The sequence below is a fragment of the Acipenser ruthenus genome, chromosome 4 (genome assembly GCF_902713425.1).
Source record: "Acipenser ruthenus chromosome 4, fAciRut3.2 maternal haplotype, whole genome shotgun sequence".
Lineage (NCBI taxonomy): Eukaryota > Metazoa > Chordata > Actinopteri > Acipenseriformes > Acipenseridae > Acipenser > Acipenser ruthenus.
This window is the reverse complement of record NC_081192.1, coordinates 85,368,128-85,391,635: the sequence shown is the minus strand read 5'-3', so window position 1 is coordinate 85,391,635 and position 23,508 is coordinate 85,368,128. Positions and strand designations below refer to the sequence as shown.

At 36.6% G+C, this 23,508-nt stretch overlaps 1 protein-coding gene across 5 annotated transcripts in view; it reads left to right on the top strand.

The window, feature by feature from the left end:
• The window catches only part of asic1c (acid-sensing (proton-gated) ion channel 1c), a 326,563-nt gene extending 307,159 nt beyond the window's left edge, over positions 1-19,404 (top strand). For 3 of the 5 annotated variants that reach the window (XM_059022992.1, XM_059022991.1, XM_059022990.1), the window contains exons 6-11: positions 5,279-5,432; positions 7,903-7,994; positions 8,979-9,058; positions 10,846-10,917; positions 14,836-14,922; positions 19,149-19,404. In XM_059022992.1, the coding sequence (XP_058878975.1) occupies positions 5,279-5,432; positions 7,903-7,994; positions 8,979-9,058; positions 10,846-10,917; positions 14,836-14,922; positions 19,149-19,253 (590 nt within the window). In that variant the 3' untranslated portion in view covers positions 19,254-19,404. The remainder of the gene's footprint in view (positions 1-5,278; positions 5,433-7,902; positions 7,995-8,978; positions 9,059-10,845; positions 10,918-14,835; positions 14,923-19,148) is intronic. The other 2 variants (XM_033998680.3, XM_033998681.3) reach the window with 2 other exon arrangements.
• The last annotated feature ends 4,104 nt before the right edge of the window (positions 19,405-23,508 follow it).

The following is a 23,508-nucleotide window of genomic DNA, read 5'->3' as shown; positions in this document are numbered from 1 at the left end:
TCTACCCCTCTGATCTGACTCTACACACCGATCTACCCCTCTGAGCTCACTCTACACACCGATCTACCCCTCTGAGCTCACTGTACTCACCGATCTACCCCTCTGATCTCACCGTACACACCGATCTACCCCTCTGAGCTCACTGTACTCACCGATCTACCCCTCTGATCTCACTCTACACACCGATCTACCCCTCTGATCTCACTCTACACACCGATCTACCCCTCTGAGCTCACTGTACACACCGATCTACCCCTCTGAGCTCACTCTGCACACAGATCTACCCCTCTGATCTCACTCTACATACCGATCTACCCCTCTGATCTCACTCTACACACCGATCTACCCCTCTGATCTCAATGTACTCACCGATCTACCCCTCTGATCTCACTCCACACACCGATCTACCCCTCTGATGTCACTGTACTCACCGATCTACCCCTCTGATCTCACTCTACATACCGATCTACCCCTCTGATCTCAATGTACTCACCGATCTACCCCTCTGATCTCTCTCTACACACCGATCTACCCCTCTGATGTCACTGTACTCACCGATCTACCCCTCTGATCTCTCTCTACACACCGATCTACCCCTCTGATCTCACTGTACACACCGATCTACCCCTCTGATCTCACTGTACTCACTGATCTACTCCTCTGATCTGACTCTACACACCGATCTACCCCTCTGATCTGACTCTACACACCGATCTACCCCTCTGAGCTCACTCTGCACACAGATTTACAGTATCCTGGATCCAGCAATTCATCACCTGCTATATCCTGCAACCCAATTGGACTGATGCAATCAGCAAACTTCTTGTTATTATAATACTGTATTACTTTTGTATTCATTTACAGTAATTTTACCATATTTTGTTTTATTTATTGTATTTGTCACTTACTGCATAGTAAAACTGTAAGTCACCTTGGATAAAGACTAATAAATAATAATAATAATAATAATAATAATAATAATAATAATAATAATAATAATAATAATAATAATAATATGGAAATCCACCAAGATCTTTCCATAGATGTTATCATGAGACAGATTATGTGTTTGTATTTTTTTCCATTTGTGATTCAGGGCTTCGGTATGCACTAAAGAAAACTGTTTCTTTTGTTAGTGGCTGAAGTGATTGAAACTCCTTTTCTAGTAAGCTGCAAGTTATTGTCTGAAGCAGTTTTGCTTGAGACTGGATTCTCATTGGTTGCAATTTTAGTACCTGCTCCAATTGGCTAGATATGGTTAGTACCTGCTCCAACTGGCTAGATATGGTTACACCTTTTTGGCACAGTGCGGGATTAATTAATTAATTCACAGGTCAATCATAGAGTAATCGATTCACCCAGAAGCCCATCAAGCCTTTCGTATCGATGAATTGACAAATTAATTTATGAATTGATGGATGAATTGACAAATTAATTTATGAATTGATTAATTAATTGATGTATTTCCTAATTCATTTATGAATTGATGGATGAATTGATAAGTTAATTTAATTGATGGACGAATTGATGATTTAGCGTATTAATATATGAATTTCTGCACGAATTGACTAATTAATTGATGAATATATAGGCAGTTAATATATTCTTAAGAGCAATAAATTAAAGGACCTCCAAAAACTGTAGGGGATAAAGAGATACCTTCGATAGTCAAGATCTCAGTGGGACCTCTACAACAAACAGTGTCCTATTGTAATGTACAAACCCGTTTTTAATATCGCTCTCTGAAAATTATGACAGATTTACACGCTACAACAAGCCAAAAATAGACCACATTCCAGACTGTTCAAAGTTCATAAATCGTGTTTGTTCAACATGAGCGAATGACTCAATACTGGGAATCTCTTAGAAAGATGGTATTTATTAAGCATGCAACAATATAAAAGTTTGAAAATCACACAAAACAGTTACACAATAAAAATCACATTAAAAGCATTACAATGAGAACTAAGGTTTAAAACAACAATTTACCAACAAAATACTAGTACATACTGACACAACAAGGGGTCACACAATACCTGAATAGATATTTAAGAGTATTGTTACCTAGCCTGAAAAGCAGTTCTGTTACCTTGTGTTTCTCCGAGTGTCAGGGCCCCCAACCTTGATGGATAAATACTGAGAGCTGAGGGCTCCAGGTGCAGTCTTGTAGTTTCTTAGAGTCTGAGCAAGCAGGGATCAGCAGCCAGTCTGGGGCTAAAGCAGGTCTGGATAGCGCTGGGGACTCAGATTAGAGGGCTAGCTGGGGACTCACGCAGAGGCTAGCGTAGGGGGGTAGAGTTGGGGACTCAGATTAGAGGGCCAATGCAGGTCTGGGGACAAGGAGCTGGGGCAAAAGCAGGGGGTTTTATAGTTTTCAAACAAAGAGATTATTTGAATTTCCCACTGCATGCTCCGATTGGCTATTTTGTAGCGAATGGGCTTGCAATCTTGATTGATTGCTCCCCCCTTCCTCTGTCTGGTTAGTTCTTTATCAAAATCTGGAAAGGGGACACTTTTAAAACGTGCATAACTTTTGCTAAATAATTCAGATTTTATTCTGAATTCCCGTTATTTTTACCATAACAAATTACATTTCTTTAGACACCAAACATGTCTGGTTGCGACTTTGATTGGACATTGCAAACAGTTTAATTCTCTTAGGGATTTATTAACTGGGTTGTTCTATACTTGTTAGGCAATTTAAGAATACAAACGCTTCCATCTTGTACTCATGGTGGTATTAAATCAATATGATGTGAAATTTGTCTTAAATCTCTAAATCTTTAAGCTATTTTTTCTCTCTTTCAGACTCCTCTGCTAAACCACCTCTCTCTCACTAGATGGGTTAATTAAATCAGAGACGGGTTTAATTAGCCTTTTGTTTCCTGAGTGCCTGGTGCATTCAAGGTGTTAGGTTGATCGTTATCTCTAGGCAAAGCTAGTTTAAAGTTCATTCAATGTAGATTCCTGATACAATATCATAAGAACATAACATAAGAACGTCCATGACATTTGCAATATTTTTTAGATGACAATGTCTATAGAACCTACAAATAGTTTTGGCACAAATGGCCCTACAAGGAGGCAGTGTGGTCCAGTGGTTAAAGTCCAGGACTTGTAACCAGAAGGTTGCCGGTTCAAATCCCACCTCTGCCACTGACTGACTCACTGTGTGACCCTAAGCAAGTCACTTAACCTCCTTGTGCTCCATCATGCAGATGAGATGTTAAATCAATGTACTAGTGTAAGTGACTCTGCATATAATGCACAGTTCACCGCCTACCTCTGTAAGCGCTTTGTGATGGTGGTCCACAATGAAAGGCGCTATATAAAAATAAAGATATTATTATTATAGTAAACAGCCTAATTGCTGTGCTATTACTAAAGGATCTGTGTTTACAAGTAGCTCAGCATCTGAAATCTTTCAAACATGAGTGATGGTATACACTTGGATTACTTCATAGCAATTAAATGTTTGAATACAAGAGGATACTAATCAAAGTAATCAAGCTGTTTCCGCACCTAATCAAATTGGCGGAATCAGAGCATTTAGAAATCAGTGTGCAAGACGGCTTAATTAAGTTGCTGACAACTTAATCCTTTTTAATTTATTGAAAGTGAATGAACAGCAGATTCAACAGATTGATATGGTTGTGTTATAGATATATATTTTTTAAATATTATATGTAACATAACCCTTTAGTCTCAAAACAAGTATCCATATTCAATATGAACTGACATTTTTCATACATCTGTCCAACTGTCAATCTGTTCCTACACCACTGGACAACATATTAAGTCAATTAGTGATTTTTATTATCCCAATGGGGATGCATTTCACTCGGAAAGAGGATATTGTGGAGAAGCCCGTCTTCAGAACCTCTCATGTAATAATAATGTATTTGCAAGTAGTAAGCTCTGGCCACCATTACTACTGTATGACAACTTGTTTTTAGGCAGCACAGTGTCTGCTATGTTGTGAAGTTCCTAAATCTATAATAAGAGAATTCACCCAGTTCAATCCAGTCAGGTGCCACTTGTAATACATTTCCCCATGCCCCATGCTACTTTTGCAAGACAGAATGTCCACCCAAATCTCATGATTTTTTCAGTTTGTGTAGCTTGTAGAGACCTTGTAAAAGGTATTGGGATCAGCTTTTAAAGATGTTTCCTGGAAACTGAGGGTTTCTTTGTAACGCAGCTGAGGCACCCACATTTATTTTACACTGTGACCGAGTTGTTGTTGAGTGGCATGTGAGTGGTGACGTCACAGACCAGGAAGTAAACAAAAGGCAAGGAATGGCGGTGGTGAAACTGAGCTCTACGGCGCTCAGCTATTTTATTAAATAATAAAACAAACAAAAGATTTAAACAAACAACAAAACAAAAAGACGCGTTGGCCAAACAAACAAGTATTGTGCTGGTTTTTAGCCAGCACGTCTAGCAATTGTTTTGGTTCTAAATCTCTCACAGCCTTACGTCTCCTCTGACACTCTCCCTGAGGATAGACAGCTGCAGGCTTTTATATTCTGGCCATAGTCTGCACGAGTTTAATAAGGATGCGTGACTGTCAGCTAGTTAAATAATCAGTAGCTGATCAGTCACGCATCCTCACAAGGTTTTTAAAATACAAAAACAATAAATAAGTGGTGCTTCGCCATTATATGAACATAAATCATAATATAAAATAAATAATAAACAAAGGTGTGGGACACTCCGCCACATACACTTATTTACAAATTCATCAGTTGCAGTACAGCACACATGGCTAGAACTAAAGTTTGCCATCACAGGCTGTACGTATATGCGGTATACACCTTGTGTGGACTCCCACATCACAAACACCAATCTAGCTAACTAATGTTTGTTCAGTATGTTGCATTGTCCAGGAACCCAATACACTCTATATTCTTAGTTCGATTTTCAGTGTAAAAGTTTCAAGGTCGCTTAGCTGAACACAGCCTAGTAATCCTGTGCACAGAATTCTGAATAGCCTTCTGCCTTAGAGGAACAAGGTTTAAAAAGCCACTCAGCTTCTTCTGGCTGACTCGACCTGGCAATTGAACACTTGTAGTAAAGCACAGGATTTTCACACCGCAACTGCACAGTTACTACAGTATATTTTGTTTCTCCCTTTTAACAACAAAACTGTATTTACAGTCTAAACTCATTACAGGTACACAACCCCTGTCACAGACGTACTCATAATAATAGTTATGCTCATATTTGCAAATAGTACATTGGTGCATTATTTAATTCTGTACCGACGTCCCCTCAGATTTCCTGGTAGAGAAGGACAATGATTATTGTGTGTGTGAGACTCCCTGCAACATGACCCGCTATGGTAAGGAGCTCTCCATGGTAAAAATCCCCAGCAAAGCATCTGCCAAATACCTGGCCAAGAAATTCAACAAGACTGAACAGTATATCGGGTGAGTAGAATCGGGTAGTTTCATTTTACCTTTCTGTGGATAAGGTGAATCCAATAGGCTCGTCCATCACAATGTTTATGAATTTATGAATGAAAATTGTTTTTGTTCCATGTATTCTTTCAAGAGTTGATGAAATATGGGTTTCCGTTGATTCAAAATGTAATTAATCGTCAGAAGTGGCAAGGTTTGTCTTGTGGACTCAACCTGTGGAAAGAATGTCTGCAATGAGGGCAAAAAATTACTTACACTCACTTGTTTTTATATTTTGTTACAGAAATACACATTTCCTTGCGTTCTTTGGATTTTGTACTTTTTTATATTCACAAAATAAAACCAATGAGTCCAAAGGACATTGTTAGTTCCAACAGACTCATGTTGCTCATTCGTGGGGGTGAGCTCACCTTGACCACACAAAGGTCAAATATTGCACAGGGGACATAACGGCAAACATTTTGACTGCCCCCAGCCAATCAGGACAACCCCCCCGCTCAACCCAACCAGGAGAGCCCACCCGCTCAATTAGTTCCTTAGCAATGCGTCTCCTGTTGCGCATCCCAGCTGCTTCCATAAAGGCACACATGCACTCAAGAGGCAGCGACAGGGTCTCCCTGTCACAATAAGGAACAAAGCCTTGTAGGAACAATTCAATAATTCATAATTTAATGTTTATCTGGGTTGATTAGTTCTCTTACTAACAATATTTAATTGACGTGTTACAAAGATCGAGGATTTACTATGAACACACATTCACGTGCAGACACAAGGAATGTTTAATCAATAGTATTAAACACAATTCAAAACTCTCACTGCCTTAACTTGACTAGCAGGCAACTGAAATATGACAAAATTCTTCATACAACAATATGAGGTAGATTACTTAGTTACTTCAAGTTTCACTAAAAGTTATTCCACACGCAAAGTGTCCAAACTAAATAATTGACAGTACAATTCTACATGAATGTGTTACAATTAAGTAATTTAGTTCCATGAAAGGTAAATGCAACTGGAATTATACTCAACAGTTCCTTAAAGCTTAGACTTTTGGTCTACTGTTTTTTGAAACTTAATCTGTTGAAGTGTCCAGTACAAAAAGCTCTCCTCTCACAACGAAGTCTTCAATCCCAGGTTGGATCAAACCTTTCAATTCTCGATAGAATAACAAACAGCTGCAACAAAATCTTCAGTCCTCGGTATAGGATCCACAACAGCACCCGTCCACTCTGTCCTCTTCGCTGAATCTTTAGCTACGCCGGTAGCAGGGCACAGTTTCTTTTTGATACTGTGGTTTGTCTGATAACAGTCTAAGTTTTGCGGCAGTCCTCCAGCCTGGCCTCAATCTCGTTGCTTGTGGTCGTTGACTTGCTCATCTTGGATCTGTTTTCAGGCAGAGTCCCGGAGTTGCAGCTTTGCTTATCAGCGTGACAGCACCTTGTTTAGCATTTGATGTGGAGCGCAAAATGTTCAGTTTTGCTTGGATATTTAGTCTTTTTCACTCTGCTAAATAGTCACTTAATGTCCTTTTCATCGCTAGTTCATGTCTTCCTTGCGTCAAAATGATTGTTGTTCCACGTGTGAATTATCTGATATGCGCACCGCTATAACGGTTGCGGTACAAACACTTTCACCTTTGATGCTGGAAACACCACCCAGCACATTGAGTCTCTCTCCAGGTCGTTTTGCTTTCGCCTTTTAAAACTCCCTGAGTTCCCGCCAATAAGTCATCTGACTATTGGCCACCGGGATCATGGGAGTTGAAGTTTTAATATGCACTACCACTCTCCACCGTAACACACGTCTCTTCAGTTCTGAGCTTGTGTGCTCATCACGGATGGTCTATTTTTTTTTTTCCCTTAATTATGTTTCAATCCTAAAGTTCTAGGTGATGCTAAACTTTTGGCCATAGCTGTAGAATGGATTGCAAAGCCATGTTGTTGCTGCTGATTCATTCAAATGACCTCCTTTTCTATATAACTTTACTTGTTCTTTTGTGCTTTACATAAAAAAGTACAAACATCAACTATCAAAGTAGTTGCCCCTCAGCTGCTTTGTTCACTGAGCAGAATTTGTTCAAAGGAATAAAGAGATGAATTTAATGAATAAAGCAGGAACAGGGAAGAAAGTAATTAAACACACAAAGATATATCAGCCCGGGCATGAAATTGAAAAAAAAAAAAAAAAAAATCAAGACAACAAAACATATTTGATGAATAAAAGGAAAATGCAAGTGTAACTGATCATATTTTTGTCTTCTTTCACATTTTCATAACAGTAGTTTGGTAGATCAAATCTGATAAGATGCATAATTCTTTTTTTTTCTTTCTTAACCGTACAAAATGTATTTACAATGTAATTGTTTTATATATGAAAGCATGTGGTTCAAATTGTGACTATACTGTAGATCTATCATGATAAAAACAAGATTGGTTCCTCTGTGCTAACCTCCAAACCACTCATTCCCCTTGTGTTTCAGTGAGAATATTTTAGTCTTAGATATTTTCTTCGAGGCCCTGAACTATGAGACAATTGAGCAGAAGAAGGCCTATGAGGTAGCAGGATTGCTTGGTGAGTTCCTGCAATGTGCCAGGCCCCTGTGAAAGCCTTCTCTGAACGACAGATGGGAATAAATTAGGAGTAAAGGTGTAACACCTGAGTATTTAAAACGCATTTTCTACAATACTTAGCTTTGCTCGTTACAATTTTCATTTAATTTCTATATTCTATACAATTTTCATTTCTATTTCATTTCTATTTATTCAATTTGAAAGCTCTGAAGGTTCAGAGCAGTCATCTTTACCATATTGATCCTCTCAATGTTTATTATTATTATTATTATTATTATTATTATTATTATTATTATTATTATTATTATTATTATTATTATTATTATTTAATTTAGTGGTTGCAAATCATTTTTATTGTTTTCTCCCCAATTTAGTAATGTCCAATTATTTTTAGGCTCAGCCCACCGCTACCACCCCTGCACTGACTCGGGAAGGGCGAAGATGAACACACGCTGTCCTCCGAAGCGTGTGCCATCAGCCGCCTGCTTCTTTACACAGTGCAGACTCACCATGCAGCCACCCAGAGCTACAGTGTTGGAGGACAATGCAGCCCTGGGCAGCTTACAGACAAGCCCACAGGCGCCCGACCAGACGACAGGGGTCGCTGGTGCGTGGTGAGCCGAGGACCCTCTGGCCAACCTAGCCCTCCCTCCCCCCGGGTGGCGCTCAGCCAATTCAGCGCTGCCCCCTAGGAGCTCCCGTCCTCGGTCGGCAAAGGAATAGTCTGGATTCGAACCGGCTATTATTATGTTTGTTTTTTTTTGGACAGAATTTGTCTCTTGGCAGTTTAAAACCAAGTTAACACAAAGTGCAGGCAAAGGCAAATTGCCATTGAGGGAAAAGGACATTCTAAATGGTATACAATTATCGAGGAACCTAGTATAACAATTATTTTACTGTTCCATCATGTAAGTACTTTTTTTTTTGTGTCACTTTAAAGTTGCTTCATTGCAATTTCTTGAATCTTGCATCTTTCGCATTTCAGGTGACATTGGAGGCCAGATGGGTCTGTTCATCGGAGCCAGTATTTTAACAATATTAGAAATATTTGATTATTTGTATGAGGTAAGAGACATCTATTTATTTTGATATAATGTGTGTATAATATGTGACCAATCCAGCCACCTGAGGTTTTAGATGTAATTAGTATAGAAATTATGTAAGTATGTAGTTCCTACTAGTGCTGTCTAATTGTGTACATTATGTAGACAAGTGCATATATAAAAGTGATTTGTATTGCATTAGTACATATTTGTTCATTCATATGGCTTGATTTTCCATAATGTTGACAGGTCAATAATCTCAGTTCTGACGAGTAGCAAAGTGACTAATTATAAATCAGGGATTTCTGTCCATGAACTAAACAGTATAATGAAGACAAACATCCAAATCAGCACAAAGTTTATATAGGAGGGTTTCAGCTATCCACAAGAACAAGCTGAAGACATCCATACAAGCCTGCTGCTGAGTCACACGGAATGCATGACAAAAAAAAATATTCTGTCAAGCTGAAGACATCCATACAAGCCTGCTGCTGAGTCACACGGAATGTATGACAAAAAAAAATATTCTGTCAAGCTGAAGACATCCATACAAGCCTGCTGCTGAGTCACATGGAATGCATGACAAAAAAAAATATTCTGTCAAGCTGAAGACATCCATACAAGCCTGCTGCTGAGTCACACGGAATGCATGACAAAAAAAAATATTCTGTCAAGCTGAAGACATCCATACAAGCCTGCTGCTGAGTCACACGGAATGCATGACAAAAAAAAATATTCTGTCAAGCTTTTATTGTACCATAATACAGTTTAGGAGAGGTTCCACAATAATGGCTCTTTTGAAGTATCCCATTTAGAGGTTTTAATGAAATTGAAAAGACTAAGGACAATCTGTGTTATTTGAAGTCAAAAAGCAGCAAAATGAATGATGTGGCAACAGAAACATGCAAAGGAAAAACTCACAAAAAACTATTGAAATGGTGTCTTCATTTGTGGTCTGGTTCAACCATATCTTTCCTGATTCTATTTTTAAATGCTTATTTGCTACTATTTAATCAGCTTTTTTTTTTAAACACAATTTATTTAATTTTATTTTGTAAGGGATGGTTTTTGAATTGCCTGTATAAAGAATCTATGGTATGGCTCTTTTAGCCATAAACAGTTGGACAGCTTTGTCCCCTGAAGCAGCAGTTTGTTCAATGTTTATAGCATCCCCACTCCCTGCTGTTGCAGCCCTCCTGTGTTCAACAGTACGCATTATTAAAAATTCCTTCTTAACTAAAGTGGTGATTGTTGTATTTTTGTTCATAAATCAACTAGGGAATTCACTACCCCATGACTCGTATATTATTGAGGGAACGATAATTATTTATATGCTGTTTTTTTTTGTTTGTTTGTTTTAATAATAGCTGCAGTTCAGAGTGACTTATTTACAGTAGATACATTAAAAAGCTATGTGTTCAAAAGCGTTACGACATGTACTCTGGTACATAGAAAGCATTAAGTAGGGAGTATGTTGTGTCAGGATATTCTGCAACATTTTACAGTTAGACAACAGACAACAGCTACAGTTTAAATATTTTAGATATATCTTCCAGTTGTTTTATTGAATCCTTGCTTTATTGGGTTGATAGTCATTATTTATTTACCTTTTTTTACACAGGAAGTACCCCTGAGTTGACAAGGGAGACCTGACAAAGAAAGGGGCACAAAAAATGCTTATTAAAATCATTTTAACACTGCACTCATGTTTTTATATAAACAATATAAGCTTTTAATCTATGTTTGCTTAACTTTTTTTTTTTTAGTTCAAATATGTATCCTGAATTTGTTTTTGTTTTTATCTTATAGGTATTTAAAGACAAGGTATTTGGTTATGTCAAACGCAAGAAAAGGCCAAAGAGGAGCCAGAGTGACAATCTGGTAACTAATTTCTCTTTTCCTCATGCTTGGTTACGGTTGTCATGCGGATCGCTGCCTGTGCTAAAGGATTTTGATTCATCCACTAAAAAAGGCTTCAGGAACATACATGGCACCAAGAGTGTCTACATGTACATGTAAACCGTATGTCACTAAGGGGTCAGAGTCATACCTGTCAGCCCAAGCTTGATGTTTCATTATTGCTGTAAGCCTACGAATGGTACAGGTGGTAGTGTACACAGTGCTCACTTCTAGATTGGAAATATGCTATTCTTTTATATATATTTTTTTGTTTAAAGGAAAGAAGTTTACTTGTATTTTATTTTCAAAGGAGTTTAAGATTAGGATACTGTGTTAGTTTGGCTAGGATGGTACTAACATTACGACTGAAACAAGGCTAATATTTATATGTTGTTGGGCTTACGTTTAAAGAGAGGGAAACAACAGGTTGTTACATTAACAATTATTAATATTAGGTTAAGGAAATATTGATGGGGATTCCAGGGGAATCCTGAACATTTGTTAAAATAATTGATTAAACAGAAAATATTCATTGAGTTTCCTGAGGAAAGAGTGGTCTGTTTATGCAGAGAAGTGCTGATGTGCTGTTATGTGTTGATACCCTCTGAGTCAAGGATGTTCCCGGAACCTTTTGCAGAGGATGAATAGTTAATGAAGGCATTGTTAACCATAACAAACTGAAAACCCCCACACATTACCTAAATGATCTGAGTACCATTGAATGCATTTAATTGTATTATTTTCTGGTTGAGAATTTTTCTTTAGAAAAAAACATAATCCAGGTGTATTTTGCTCTCTCATACTGAAGCAAGTACAAGGTGATTAAGAAATAGTACCAATGGGCCCACTGAGATATAGCATCTTGTCAGGGATGTCCACCTATTGAGAATTTATCACTATAGGGAATTTGCCACCAACATAAATTCCTCCAGCACCTGATTTTGTTGAGAGGTCATCCATCCAAGTACTGACCATGCACAACAGCGCTTCTAGAGCAGCATCCAAGGCGGTACGGCTATAGGCTAATATATTTATTGCATGTACAGAATATTTGAAGAGCAGATAAGATCATTCTAGTCTACTGGCCACCCTTAAAAGTTAGTGTTATGGTATATTTTGCTGTGCTATGAAGTTGAAAACAGATTTGGGACTATAACCAGAAGGGGATAAAGGAATGACAAATGAGACATAAGAAGATAAAACTATTTGAATGGCCATGCTTTTGAAGTTGAACAAAAAACTTCCAAAATGTTAACCATGCCTGAAGAAAGGTGGTGTTTCTTGGTGATTCTTGTCCAATCACTTTAATGTTAAAATTTGATTCAGATGCTGAAAAGACCCATAAGTATTGTCTGTCCAATATTTTATTATTATTATTAGTAGTAGCAGTTTTATTATTATTATTATTATTATTATTATTATTATTATTATTATTATTATTATTATGTTTTTTGTCCGTTTCACTCATGCATAACAGCAATCTGAACAAATATTTAAGTATTGAAGTGATGACCCAGCATGCATAACCTGGTTTACACGTTTGAAACTGTGCTTGGAAATGATTTCATATTGCATGTGGAATGTGGAAACTACTGTATATATTGTATGACTTCATAATAATAATCTGACAGTGCAGAAACTAGAACTGAGCAGTGTTTTAGTGTACAAAAAAATACTTGCCTACCATAGACAGGTCCTCTAACACTTGACATTTAAAGAATCATCTTTTAATGACCGAAACTCCCAATTTAATAGCGGATATATACCACATGGACATTAAATTACTAAAAGTAGCACTAGCTAAGAAATACTGCAAATAATACTGTTGATAATCTGTGGAGATGCGTTCACTATCAGTGGACATTCCATGGCCCTGGAATAATGTATACTGTGAGTATACTGTAATATCAGTATATCTCCAGTATACTTATACTGTAGTATGCCCTAATTGAACAACACTGGATTCATAACAGTTGAACATGTGGTCCAGAAATGAGCTCAACCTAAAACACATAATAACTAAGTTTAAAAAAAATATTTCTTACTGTAATACCTCCTAGGGACACAGGTGTACGACAAGCCAAAGTGAAAATGTAGTTAGGAATATAAAAAGGTCAACAGCTAAATAATAAGGAACTGTGAGAATGCTAGTGATAGAAACAGATTATCACCCCTTCAATACTGGCTGTATAAAAAAGAATGAATGAATTTCTAAATGATTGCAAGTAAAGGAGAGAGTGAATAATGTCATTTGAAGTTATTACTCTGTGTTATTGTCAGTGAAACTACAATAAGCGATAGTAATTCAAAAGTATGAGTGTATGATTTTTTTTAAAGAAATGTCAGTTAATTAATGAATATTTCATCCTGATGCATTAATCATAATTTCTTCCCATATACTTAGACATTGATATCAACTTATCGTAATGTGTCACCAAGATTATTTCTTGATGTTTGATTCACTTGATTTGTGAATTTTGAAACTGTTGGTGGTATATCTGGGGTACTGACAGATGCACAGGCTTGTCCATGGCTTCCCTTATTGCTAACAATCTCCCACAATAACGTTCATTAACGTACTCCAGGACATGTAGGGTTTTTTTTTTTTTATAAAGTTTGTTTGCAAATAATATGGACATGGACTGTAAATAAGCATGCTTATTTAAATATTGGAATTGTTACTTCAAATAATTATTGTTGAACATAAAGAAGTTCATTCGCTACGGGTCCCAGAGTGGCTCATCCAGTTAAAGCGCAGGATGAGTCACACAGCTTGGACGGCACCTGTTCGCGTCCAGGCTGTGCAAAGAGGCTGAACTTTGTTGGGGTCTCCGAAGGAGGTGTCACATTGGTTCTGACACTCCCAGGGTGAGGGATGGGAAACCGGCATGCAGTGCTTCTTCTCACCGCACAATAGCGAGCCCTACTGGCGAGACACGAGCACATTCAGAGTGGACATTCCAAATTCAAATAATAATTGGTCATTCTAAATTTTAAAAAAAAAGCCCATTCACTTTAGTGTGTGTTCTACACAGAGGCCTCTGACATTTACAAATCCTCAAATATCAGAATATTGTTAAAGGCATCCCTATCTGAAGGTAGAATTAGAATTTGAAACTCTCAATCTGACAGCTGTCTTCTGGGAATCAGGTTGATACGATCTAGTAAAATAAACATATTTCATCAGAGCTTTATTTTCCATTGTTTTCAACTTTATATATGTTGTTAATATAACAAACAAAAAATGTAGTACTTAACATATCTGTTGCAAAAAAAGCACAACTCATGTTACAGAAATAGTTCAAACTCAGCACAGCCAAAAGGCCCCTCCCCGGCGGTATAGGTGAAAGTTACTAGAAAGTGCCTTTTCTAATAAAGAATTATGTAAAATAGTTTGTCTGGTCAAATAGTCTACCTGGCCATTTCATAGGTGGTCAAACATTCAATAAGAAACGTTTAGACAGTCGACAGTAACAGAAAACGATGTATTTGAAACAATGTTGGGAAACACTTTACAATAAATGCTTGCAATGAAAAAGTAATTACATATGATCTATTAAATTCAAATTAAGTAAAGAATAATTCATACTTAGCCCTAAAACTAAGATTAAGCACACAGATAAAATTTCCACCAGAATGAGTAATTGTTGAATGTATCCAAAATTAATTCAATAGGAAATATGTTAGGTGATACGTAATCATATTAGAATTACTGACACTTGTTTGAAAGTGTAACCCAGTGTTGTAAATTTGGCTGTGTATCCACGTTTTCTTTAATCTCTGATGCCTATCTAACCATGTCCTGGAGTATCGTAGTACCATTATGAGCAATGGCCACAATGATTTGTTTTGAAGCACTTGTTATTTAATTAATCTCTGCATTGTATTATTTTATTTCAGTCACTTCATCCTCTTTTCATCATGTCTATTCCAGGAATTTCCAGAGAACCCAACCAGCCCTGGTGTCACGCCCAATCATGTCCCCAGGTAGCGATCCCCATTAATAATAGTGCCTCCTCCCGCTTTCTTTGTTCTGTTACACCGGAACCATTTCATACGTTACACACTAATTAACTAACACTTTCAGTTCAAGCTGGTTCTATGGGATGGTTTTGTTCATTTTTTGTGTTCATTTGTTTGTTATGGCGATGCTTTAATGCAAATAAAGCTGGCAGGTTTTTACTGCAAAACTGTTGGACCACTTTTGAAATGAAAGAGAAAGAAGCATAAGAAGCATGTATTTGCCTTGTTTTGTTGTTGTTGTTTTTAACCGTTTTCTCTCAGTTATCATACCACCGCTTTATCTCTGTACATTACTTAAGGTGTTGAGAGTCCTGTTGGTATTTGTGCTGCACTTCCTTGTTAAATCTGTTCCTGTTTGTTTATAAATAGGAAGTGGAATAGAGTCAGGCATAAATCACAAAGCCAGTTTAAAGGAATGTCACATAATCGAACTGTAACCCCAAATACTAGTCGAGTCGTGGTTAGAATTTAGTTGTGGTTAGAATTTAAACCATTCTGCTTTGGAAACAGTTGCTAAAGAAATAGCACAGGCACTGACTAGGTGATTAGATCTAGGCTAGTGACCAACAAAGTTGGATTAAGGGAAAATTTAACAGCCAGCCAATGACTTATTTCCCCTAGTTTTTTTTTTTTTTTTTTTTTAATTTTGTTATTAATCTGACCTCGCTTGATATACAAAAATGTTCATAATTAACATGGATATAACAGAGGTGTCCATGCGTATATCAGATGTACATTTTTACATGTAGGGTACTGCTTATCAAATTGTGATGAAAATTGGTAAGAACACTTTCTGGCACAAGTTATAAAGAGTTATAAAACATGGGTCTATAAAGTAGCAGCTGCCTTTACAGCTGTCTCAAAGCACGTACTTACTTCACACTTAAAATTTGCAGACCAGTTGTAATAAAATTTTGTTATGACATTCTTTACCACACCTTAGAATCAGAATCTGGGGATATATTATTATTATTGTTATTATTATTTATTTCTTAGCAGACACTGTGAACGCACTCGTGAAGCGTAATTCCAGAGTCAAGTAGACAGACGTGATGGAAGCTGTTTACAGGGAAGGCCGCCCCTTTGTTACTGACACAACAATACAGTTTAAATCAGCACACCTGAAGAAGGCACTATCTGAAACACTTAGCTACTTTACTTTCTTATTTGTACTTAAGTTTAGAAGTTATGGAGCTATGGTCCTTATCGCAAGGAGGGAGTCTACCACACATACTGTGGCTATAGGTCATGTAATTAACTTTTTTTTTATGATACCGATAGCTTTAATTATGTATTTACAGCCATGGCAAGGTTTTGGGTACCATTATTCAAGTTGACCAAAATAATGTGTGCTGTAACAGCCGTGAACTACAAAATAAATAAATAAATAATCAGTATTGCAATGATGCCGTGGGCATCAGGGTTCGTCCCACAGACCGGAGGGTTGAGTCTTTGGAAAATGATGCGCCACTGGGAGATGGGTGCTAATCCCAAGTAAGCACTTAACCACGAGCCAAACTCCCTTGTGGAGTAGTAAGAAGCACTTCACCACGAGCCAAACTCCCTTGTGGAGTAGTAAGAAATATTTTATATTACATCATCACCCCCTGCTACTCTACAGTAGTATGTGTTTGAATTTGTTCATGAAGACAGAGTTGGTAGAGGCACAAAAATACAGCATGTATTTACTCACATTTGTTTTCACAGAATTAATTGGAAGCCATGTGCCCTTACTAGACGGTATAGAACGCACAGACAAGTTCCAAAGACCGCTGCTGATGAAACTATGTGTGGCTAAAAATGTGAAAAGGTTAACGATGGGCAAAATGTAAACATAAACACCAAAGAATTTCAGAAACGCAATTTAAAGTATCAGAATAACAAATGAATAAATATAATTTGTCATTTTCTACCCCTAACAACGTGCTCTTTTTAAGTACAATACAGCTTCCAGTGCTGAGTGTAACACAAACCATGCTGTGCCCATTGACAAAGATTTAATGTGTGAGTCAACAGTGTAGAACAGATTCATGAATATCAAACTGTATTTTATTTAAAAAAATAATCTAAAAAACCTTAGTGGCTATGTCAATGGGGGAATAATTGTATAGGTAAGTTTTTCTTCTTCTTCTTCTTCTTCTTCTTCTTCTTCTTCTTCTTCTTAAGGCACCTATTCCAGTGTCTGTATTTACATCAATTGGATAGATTCCTATTATTATTATTATTATTATTATTATTATTATTATTATTATTATTATTATTATTATTATTATATTTTTTTCTTTCTAATTTACCGGAACAAGTTTTTCTTTTGTTTGTGAGGGCTCTCTTCCTGGGGACAACAATATGAGTGGCACAACATGTACAACGGTTGCAGGCTATCAGAAAAAAAATATACATATATATATATATATATATATAAACTTTGGCCTTTCTAGCCACGTTTATGTTGTTTAAATAACAATGCATTGATAGATGATGCTAATCAATTGTCTCTGTATGTTAAAAGACTTAGATAACATTTTAAAACCACCTGTGTTAGATATATTATTAATTCTCTGGATTAGATTACAGAATTGACCACATTCCCTTTGTTCATTTAAACGGATGTTGATATTTTAATTATTAATTATGCAGATTACGCTGTTTTTTTTTTGTTTTTTTTTGTGTGTGAAAAACTGACTGAATAAAGCATTCCTACATCCATTTAAATGAATTTGTAATTGCACAATAACTTTCTGTAGTTTTGGTGTTAGTTATAATGGGAAAGCATTAGCTTGTTAAATATATTAAACATACAAATGAACCTCAACTGACAAACTCCCTCGTAACAAATACAAAATAGTACACATCATATGTAATGTCTTTCGTGTCCTGACTTTTAATGACACCATATCAAATATGTCATTTTCTCTTATGACATTCTACCTCCTCCATGACTTTCATACCCTCCAACATTTGACAGATGAAAATAGGTACACAATATTGCTGATATTATTATTATTATTATTATTATTATTATTATTATCAGTATTAGTATTACTAATACTACTACTACTACTACTACGACTACTACTACTAATAATAATAATAATATAAGGTTAGAGCATTTAAGGTAGCTAATTTGGTTTTTAAACAATAAAAACTACACATTAAAAAGATACAGCTACAGGCGGGAATGCAGTATTATATTTTTCTAAACTGATCAGTGTTTATTTTATGGAGAGGGGTTGCATTATAAAATTATTTGCTGTATTTACCTTGATGGTGATTTACTAAGTTGGTTTTTTTTTTGGCAGTACTATATGTTTCAAATTCTAGTGAAATGTCATAGAAGAACTCGGGACATGAGTGTATTTCAAAATTCTGTCCACATAAGTCGTGAGAATTCGGTGCCAAAGTAAGTCAGTCGGTATTGTACCACCTAAATGGGTACCGTTGGAGGGTATGCTGTTTTGAAATGAACATGCCACAGACCAGGCTTCTGATAAGCGGCTGATAAGTGGCCAAACTTTAAAACCATAACTCATTAGGTACTTTGGGAGAAAGGTGGTTGCTGCAGTTTTAAGCCCATTTCTGGAGTTCATTGACATGGTTCCTGTATCAGATGGCATTGCTAGATGCACTGCTTTGTGATGTCATCAAATGCTGACATGCAATGTGTCCATGGAAATGGAGCTTACCCTTGTAGAAAATAACCTCTAACAAGAGTTTTATACCAGCTCTTGAGCATTAAGTGACACACTCCTGCCCTAAAGTCACCATCAATGACCTGCTTTTAAAAAAGTGTGGAATCTTAACTGGCAAGAGGTGCTTATAAAAAAATCAATATGAAAACTAAAATGTAATCTTGTTCTCCCCCTCTTTACCTAACTGTCTTTTCACATTTCTTCATATCCTGCTTTCTTTAAATCATCTTTTATATGTCTGGGTTTTCTATACGCCTCACTGTTCTTCGACACATACCACCTCTTATAAACGTTCTTTTGTTTCACAATCACTTCCATTTATTTCTGTCTATCTTTGCCTTCTGCTACTTTTTTCCTGCTGTATCCACATTTCTTTCTGTCACCATCTCTTTTCTTTGTTCCCTCTCTCTCCTACTCTTTGTCATCATCTGAACCATATTCTTATCTCCTGCTTGTTCTCCTTATTCTTCCTCCCTCCTTTACCCCACTCTTGTTTTGCAGAGCACCTGTGATACACTCCGGAGTCACTCGGACAGTCTCGGATTCACGCCGAACATGTTACCTCGTCACCCGACTCTAGGCAACTTCGAGGAGTTTGCTTGTTGACAATAAACTGCAGGGGGAGGGAAAAAACGGGGGGTTGGAAAAGAACTCTGACAAGAACTGTTATATAAAAAAACAGGAAAAAAATATCACAAATAATGAAAAACACTGAAAAGATGAAATGTAAACCTAACAATGCCTGAAATGAATACAAATAAATATATATATATATATATATATATATATATATATATATATATATATATATATATATATATATATATATATATATAAAGAAAAACACACTTCCAAAACAGAACTCAGGTTGAACTGACATCTCCAGGCATCCCTATGTATTGTGTCACTTTTAATCCTATTAGATCGGCAGAAGCCATGCCCAGTCTGTGGGGCATCTGAAGGAAGCCTACAGAATCTGCAATTACATCCCACTGTGGAAGAAGATTTAAGGAAGTCCCTGATAAAGAAACAACCTTCCTGGTAGCCCTATAACAACAATGCCCCTTTGTATTCCCCCTGAGAGCAAGCCAAGAGGATGTGTATTGAAAGACAGAAACAGACTTGTCACTGTTGCAAATGTACTGGATGCATCTAAAAACAACACACAGAAACAAGACAATTGAATATTGCCAGAGTCCACAGACCAAGAAATTCACATGACAAAAAAAAAGAAAGCAAGAGTTTCACTGTAACACGTGGGGTGACCAACGTTTTTTTTTTTTTTTTAAGTTGTATGATGAGTGCTGGTGGGGAGTGATATGGATTGTTTCCTGGTTAAACTGATGCAGTCCTTTAGTCTCTAGATTTAATATTCACATGTGTACATCCATGTACCCGACACCCCTGAATACATGAAATCATGAATGTACAGAAAAGAAACCAAAATATTTTAATATTTCTTTCTCCAGGAGCACATTACAGGGACTATCTGGTAGAGGAGCTGAGGATTTATTTTCCACATGCATTGCATTTCCAACCTTTTAAGATCAGCCTTGTATTAGGCTTTCTTGCAATACTGCGCATAGTAGATAGATCCTTTGACTACATTGACAGTCACCGAATAAACCTAATAGTCTGTTCTTCTGTGGGTGGATGGCAAGTAAACGTTGAGTTGGGATGCAGTAACAGGTAGTTTAAAACTACTTTGGGATATGTTCTGATCACTGGTATGTTGTTGGCTTTGATCATACAGTGAAAACCTAAATTGAGATTGGCAGAAGGTTGAGATTGTTTTGGATGTGGCGTACTAAATCTCACCTGCAGAACCTGGCTGACTTAATAATTGTAGACAGAAACCCACGTACTTCAAACTATAAATGGTGCTCTGTATACACAGCCATTGTGTATCAACACTGTAGTAGGACTTCCAAGATACGAAGCTAGGCTAAATAAAAAATATATAGTATGGATTTAACCATTCGTTGATGGTCTTTTAGTTTTATCACTTCAAGAGGTTTAATGGATGATTATATGTCACCACTGTTTATAGATTTGTTTGTATGTTTTTAACTCTGGGAAAGAAATAGGCACAGTAACATGGTTTGACCCTTTATTTGCCATTTATATGGCTAACAGCAGTGCTAAGGAGCAACCAAATGTTCCGCCTGTGGATTGTGCTTTTGACACATTTGGAACAGTTTAAAGACATTACTTCAATAAGGTCTCAGCTGGTAAACATGTAATATAGTGGCACCTTACCAGTTCTGCTGAGCATATTAGTTAAGCTATTTTGACTAGTGCAGTTAAAAGTTTCATGTAAATCAGGACATGGAATAACATTGGATGAAAATGTTCCTGAAAATGCCTCTAGTTTAGCTCTTAATCCAACTGTGTGTCTGTTCACAATGATTCTCTTTACAATGAACCCTCATTTTTTTGCTGTGCATTTACTATGGCGCTGTTAAAACTTTTGCCGCAAAATAAACTCTTAAATAAGGGTTGATATTATAAACTGGCCTTTACAGTATTAAACAAACCAACCTATCACTGTGAAAATACTAGCAGGTAACACCTAACAGATTATACTGTGATTGTGTCAACGATGAATGCCATGCCAAGTGCTGCACAAAACTGAGTCTATTTGATTGTATGAATCTGTGTTGCCTGAGCAGATATGCAACCAATGCATAATGCTTTCAAACCTGCGTTCCCTGTAGTGATATTTTTATTTTTATTTTTTTACCTTACACTGCCTTTTCATTGTTGATGCAATATAATGCCTATATTTTAACAGTACATTTCACATTATTAATATGGTTCTATTAAGCCTGAGAATGCTGGGTTGCAGGGGTTGTAGGAGGGTTGCTCCTTCTAGCCCATTTGTTCTTTACAGATTGCTGGCATTGCTGGGGAGTGCTTTGGGCAACTGAATAATAACTTATATTTCAAAACGTTTGGTGCAAAATATTTCACTATGAGGAACTGGAGCTTTAAAATAACAAAACAATAGTATAAAAAGGTTGTTGCTACTTAGCACATATCCCTGTAAATATTGTTTCTGATTAAGATTTATTTCCACAAAAAAAAATCAGTTTGATATTTTATATTGGTTGACTGAACTTCGGTTATCTCTGTATTAATTTAAATGCACTACCTGAAGCTAAATCCGGCACTCCCCAGCTCAAAACAAGAGGGAAATACAGGTTTATGTTAAATGGTCAGAAGTAGAATAATAAATGGTTTGAAGTTTGCATAGCAGTGCTGTTCTATCAAAATGTTCCAGTGTGGAGGGAGTATTGAAACTGCCCAGTGCAAGAGATTGTACAGTACTGTAGGTGAATACACCAGTTTAAAAGCTCCATCTAGGTGGCTGTCAATGGTACTGCAACTACAGCTGAAGAAACCATTGTTGAACAATTGTATTCACTCTTCCCTTGTTTACGAATCAAAATGATTTCTGTTTGTGTCGGGTATTGTGCAACTACTTAAAACAAGTTATTGGTATAACAGGAATTACTGTGATGACGAAGTTTTCACTAAAAAGTAAGAACTATAGAAAAAACAAAAAACTACTGGCTGCTGCTGTTATTTTACTATGAGCCTTCTTTATTATTCTTGCTTTCCTATAAATTGTAAAAGTGCATTTCACATGGACGTTATTGGTCACCCCCATTGGATATTGATTTTGTACTGCATGTGGTTGTTGGTGATTAATGTTATTACCAAACCTGAAAAAAAAAGTTACGGTCTGTATGTAAAATAAGAAATTATTTAATATGGCAGAAATCATACTCAAACTAAGAAGGGGTTTTTCTTGTCCTCATACAGTAAATATATGCTGTGTGGAGTACAATGTACAGAGGTGATATCATGTTAATCCCACATGCTTGTCTGTACCACTGATTTGTTTCTGAGTCTTCCTTCCCTGTGGGATAAACATTGTTATCCCACTGCGTTTCACCAGTACAGGTTATCAGCCCCTGATGCTTGCAGTAATAAAAGTCCTTTTCCACAAGAATACAGGCCTGCCCTTTACAATTCTGTCAGCCCAACATCAGTGTTATAACCCTTTCTAGTACAAAACAGCATATTTTATTTGGTGATACTTTACAATAAGTGGCTATGGATTAGGGGTGTAACTATACACACAAAATATCAATGCCATTTGACGTGTTAACTTGATGTAATGTTATTATTCAATTTAGGCAACATTGCAAAAACAATTTTTGATCTAATTTGTTGTCATTTTTTTTTAATTATTATTATTTTTTACAAATTCTTCAATGTTTTATTTTAATTGTAATCTTAATTAATACATTTTTTTTTAACCTGGTCGTTAAATACTAACCAATGAGCCCAGCCTCTGTCTGCTTGCATTGTGTAAAATACTGTTTCCCAACTGCCCTTTCCCTCCTTTCCCCTCCAACCCACTTGACTGTATGAGACAGGAGTGGGAAAGAACCTATGATAACGAGAGAGAGAGCAAGCAAACAAGAAAGGGATTCCATTGAATATTACTTTTTGTCCTTAAGATATTTTAAAAGTACAGCCTTCTGAATGTATATTTAAGGCAACTTTTTACAATTTTACTTCAGCCTATTATTAGTACGTAGTCCTATCATATCCTAGTCGATTTGTAGTCTTTTACTCCAGATGAGTGTTCATTGTATGCTGTTGTGTTCCTCTACTTACCTTCTCCCCTGTCCTGCATGATCCACTGCGTGCTTCTGATGTTTCATGTACTTCTATGTAATCCCTGCTGTGTTCAAGTACATATATACAGTATATAATTATCAGTAATGTATTTTGAAGCCTAATTAAGTAAATGACCAGTTCCTATGAGGGTAGAAATCACCAGACC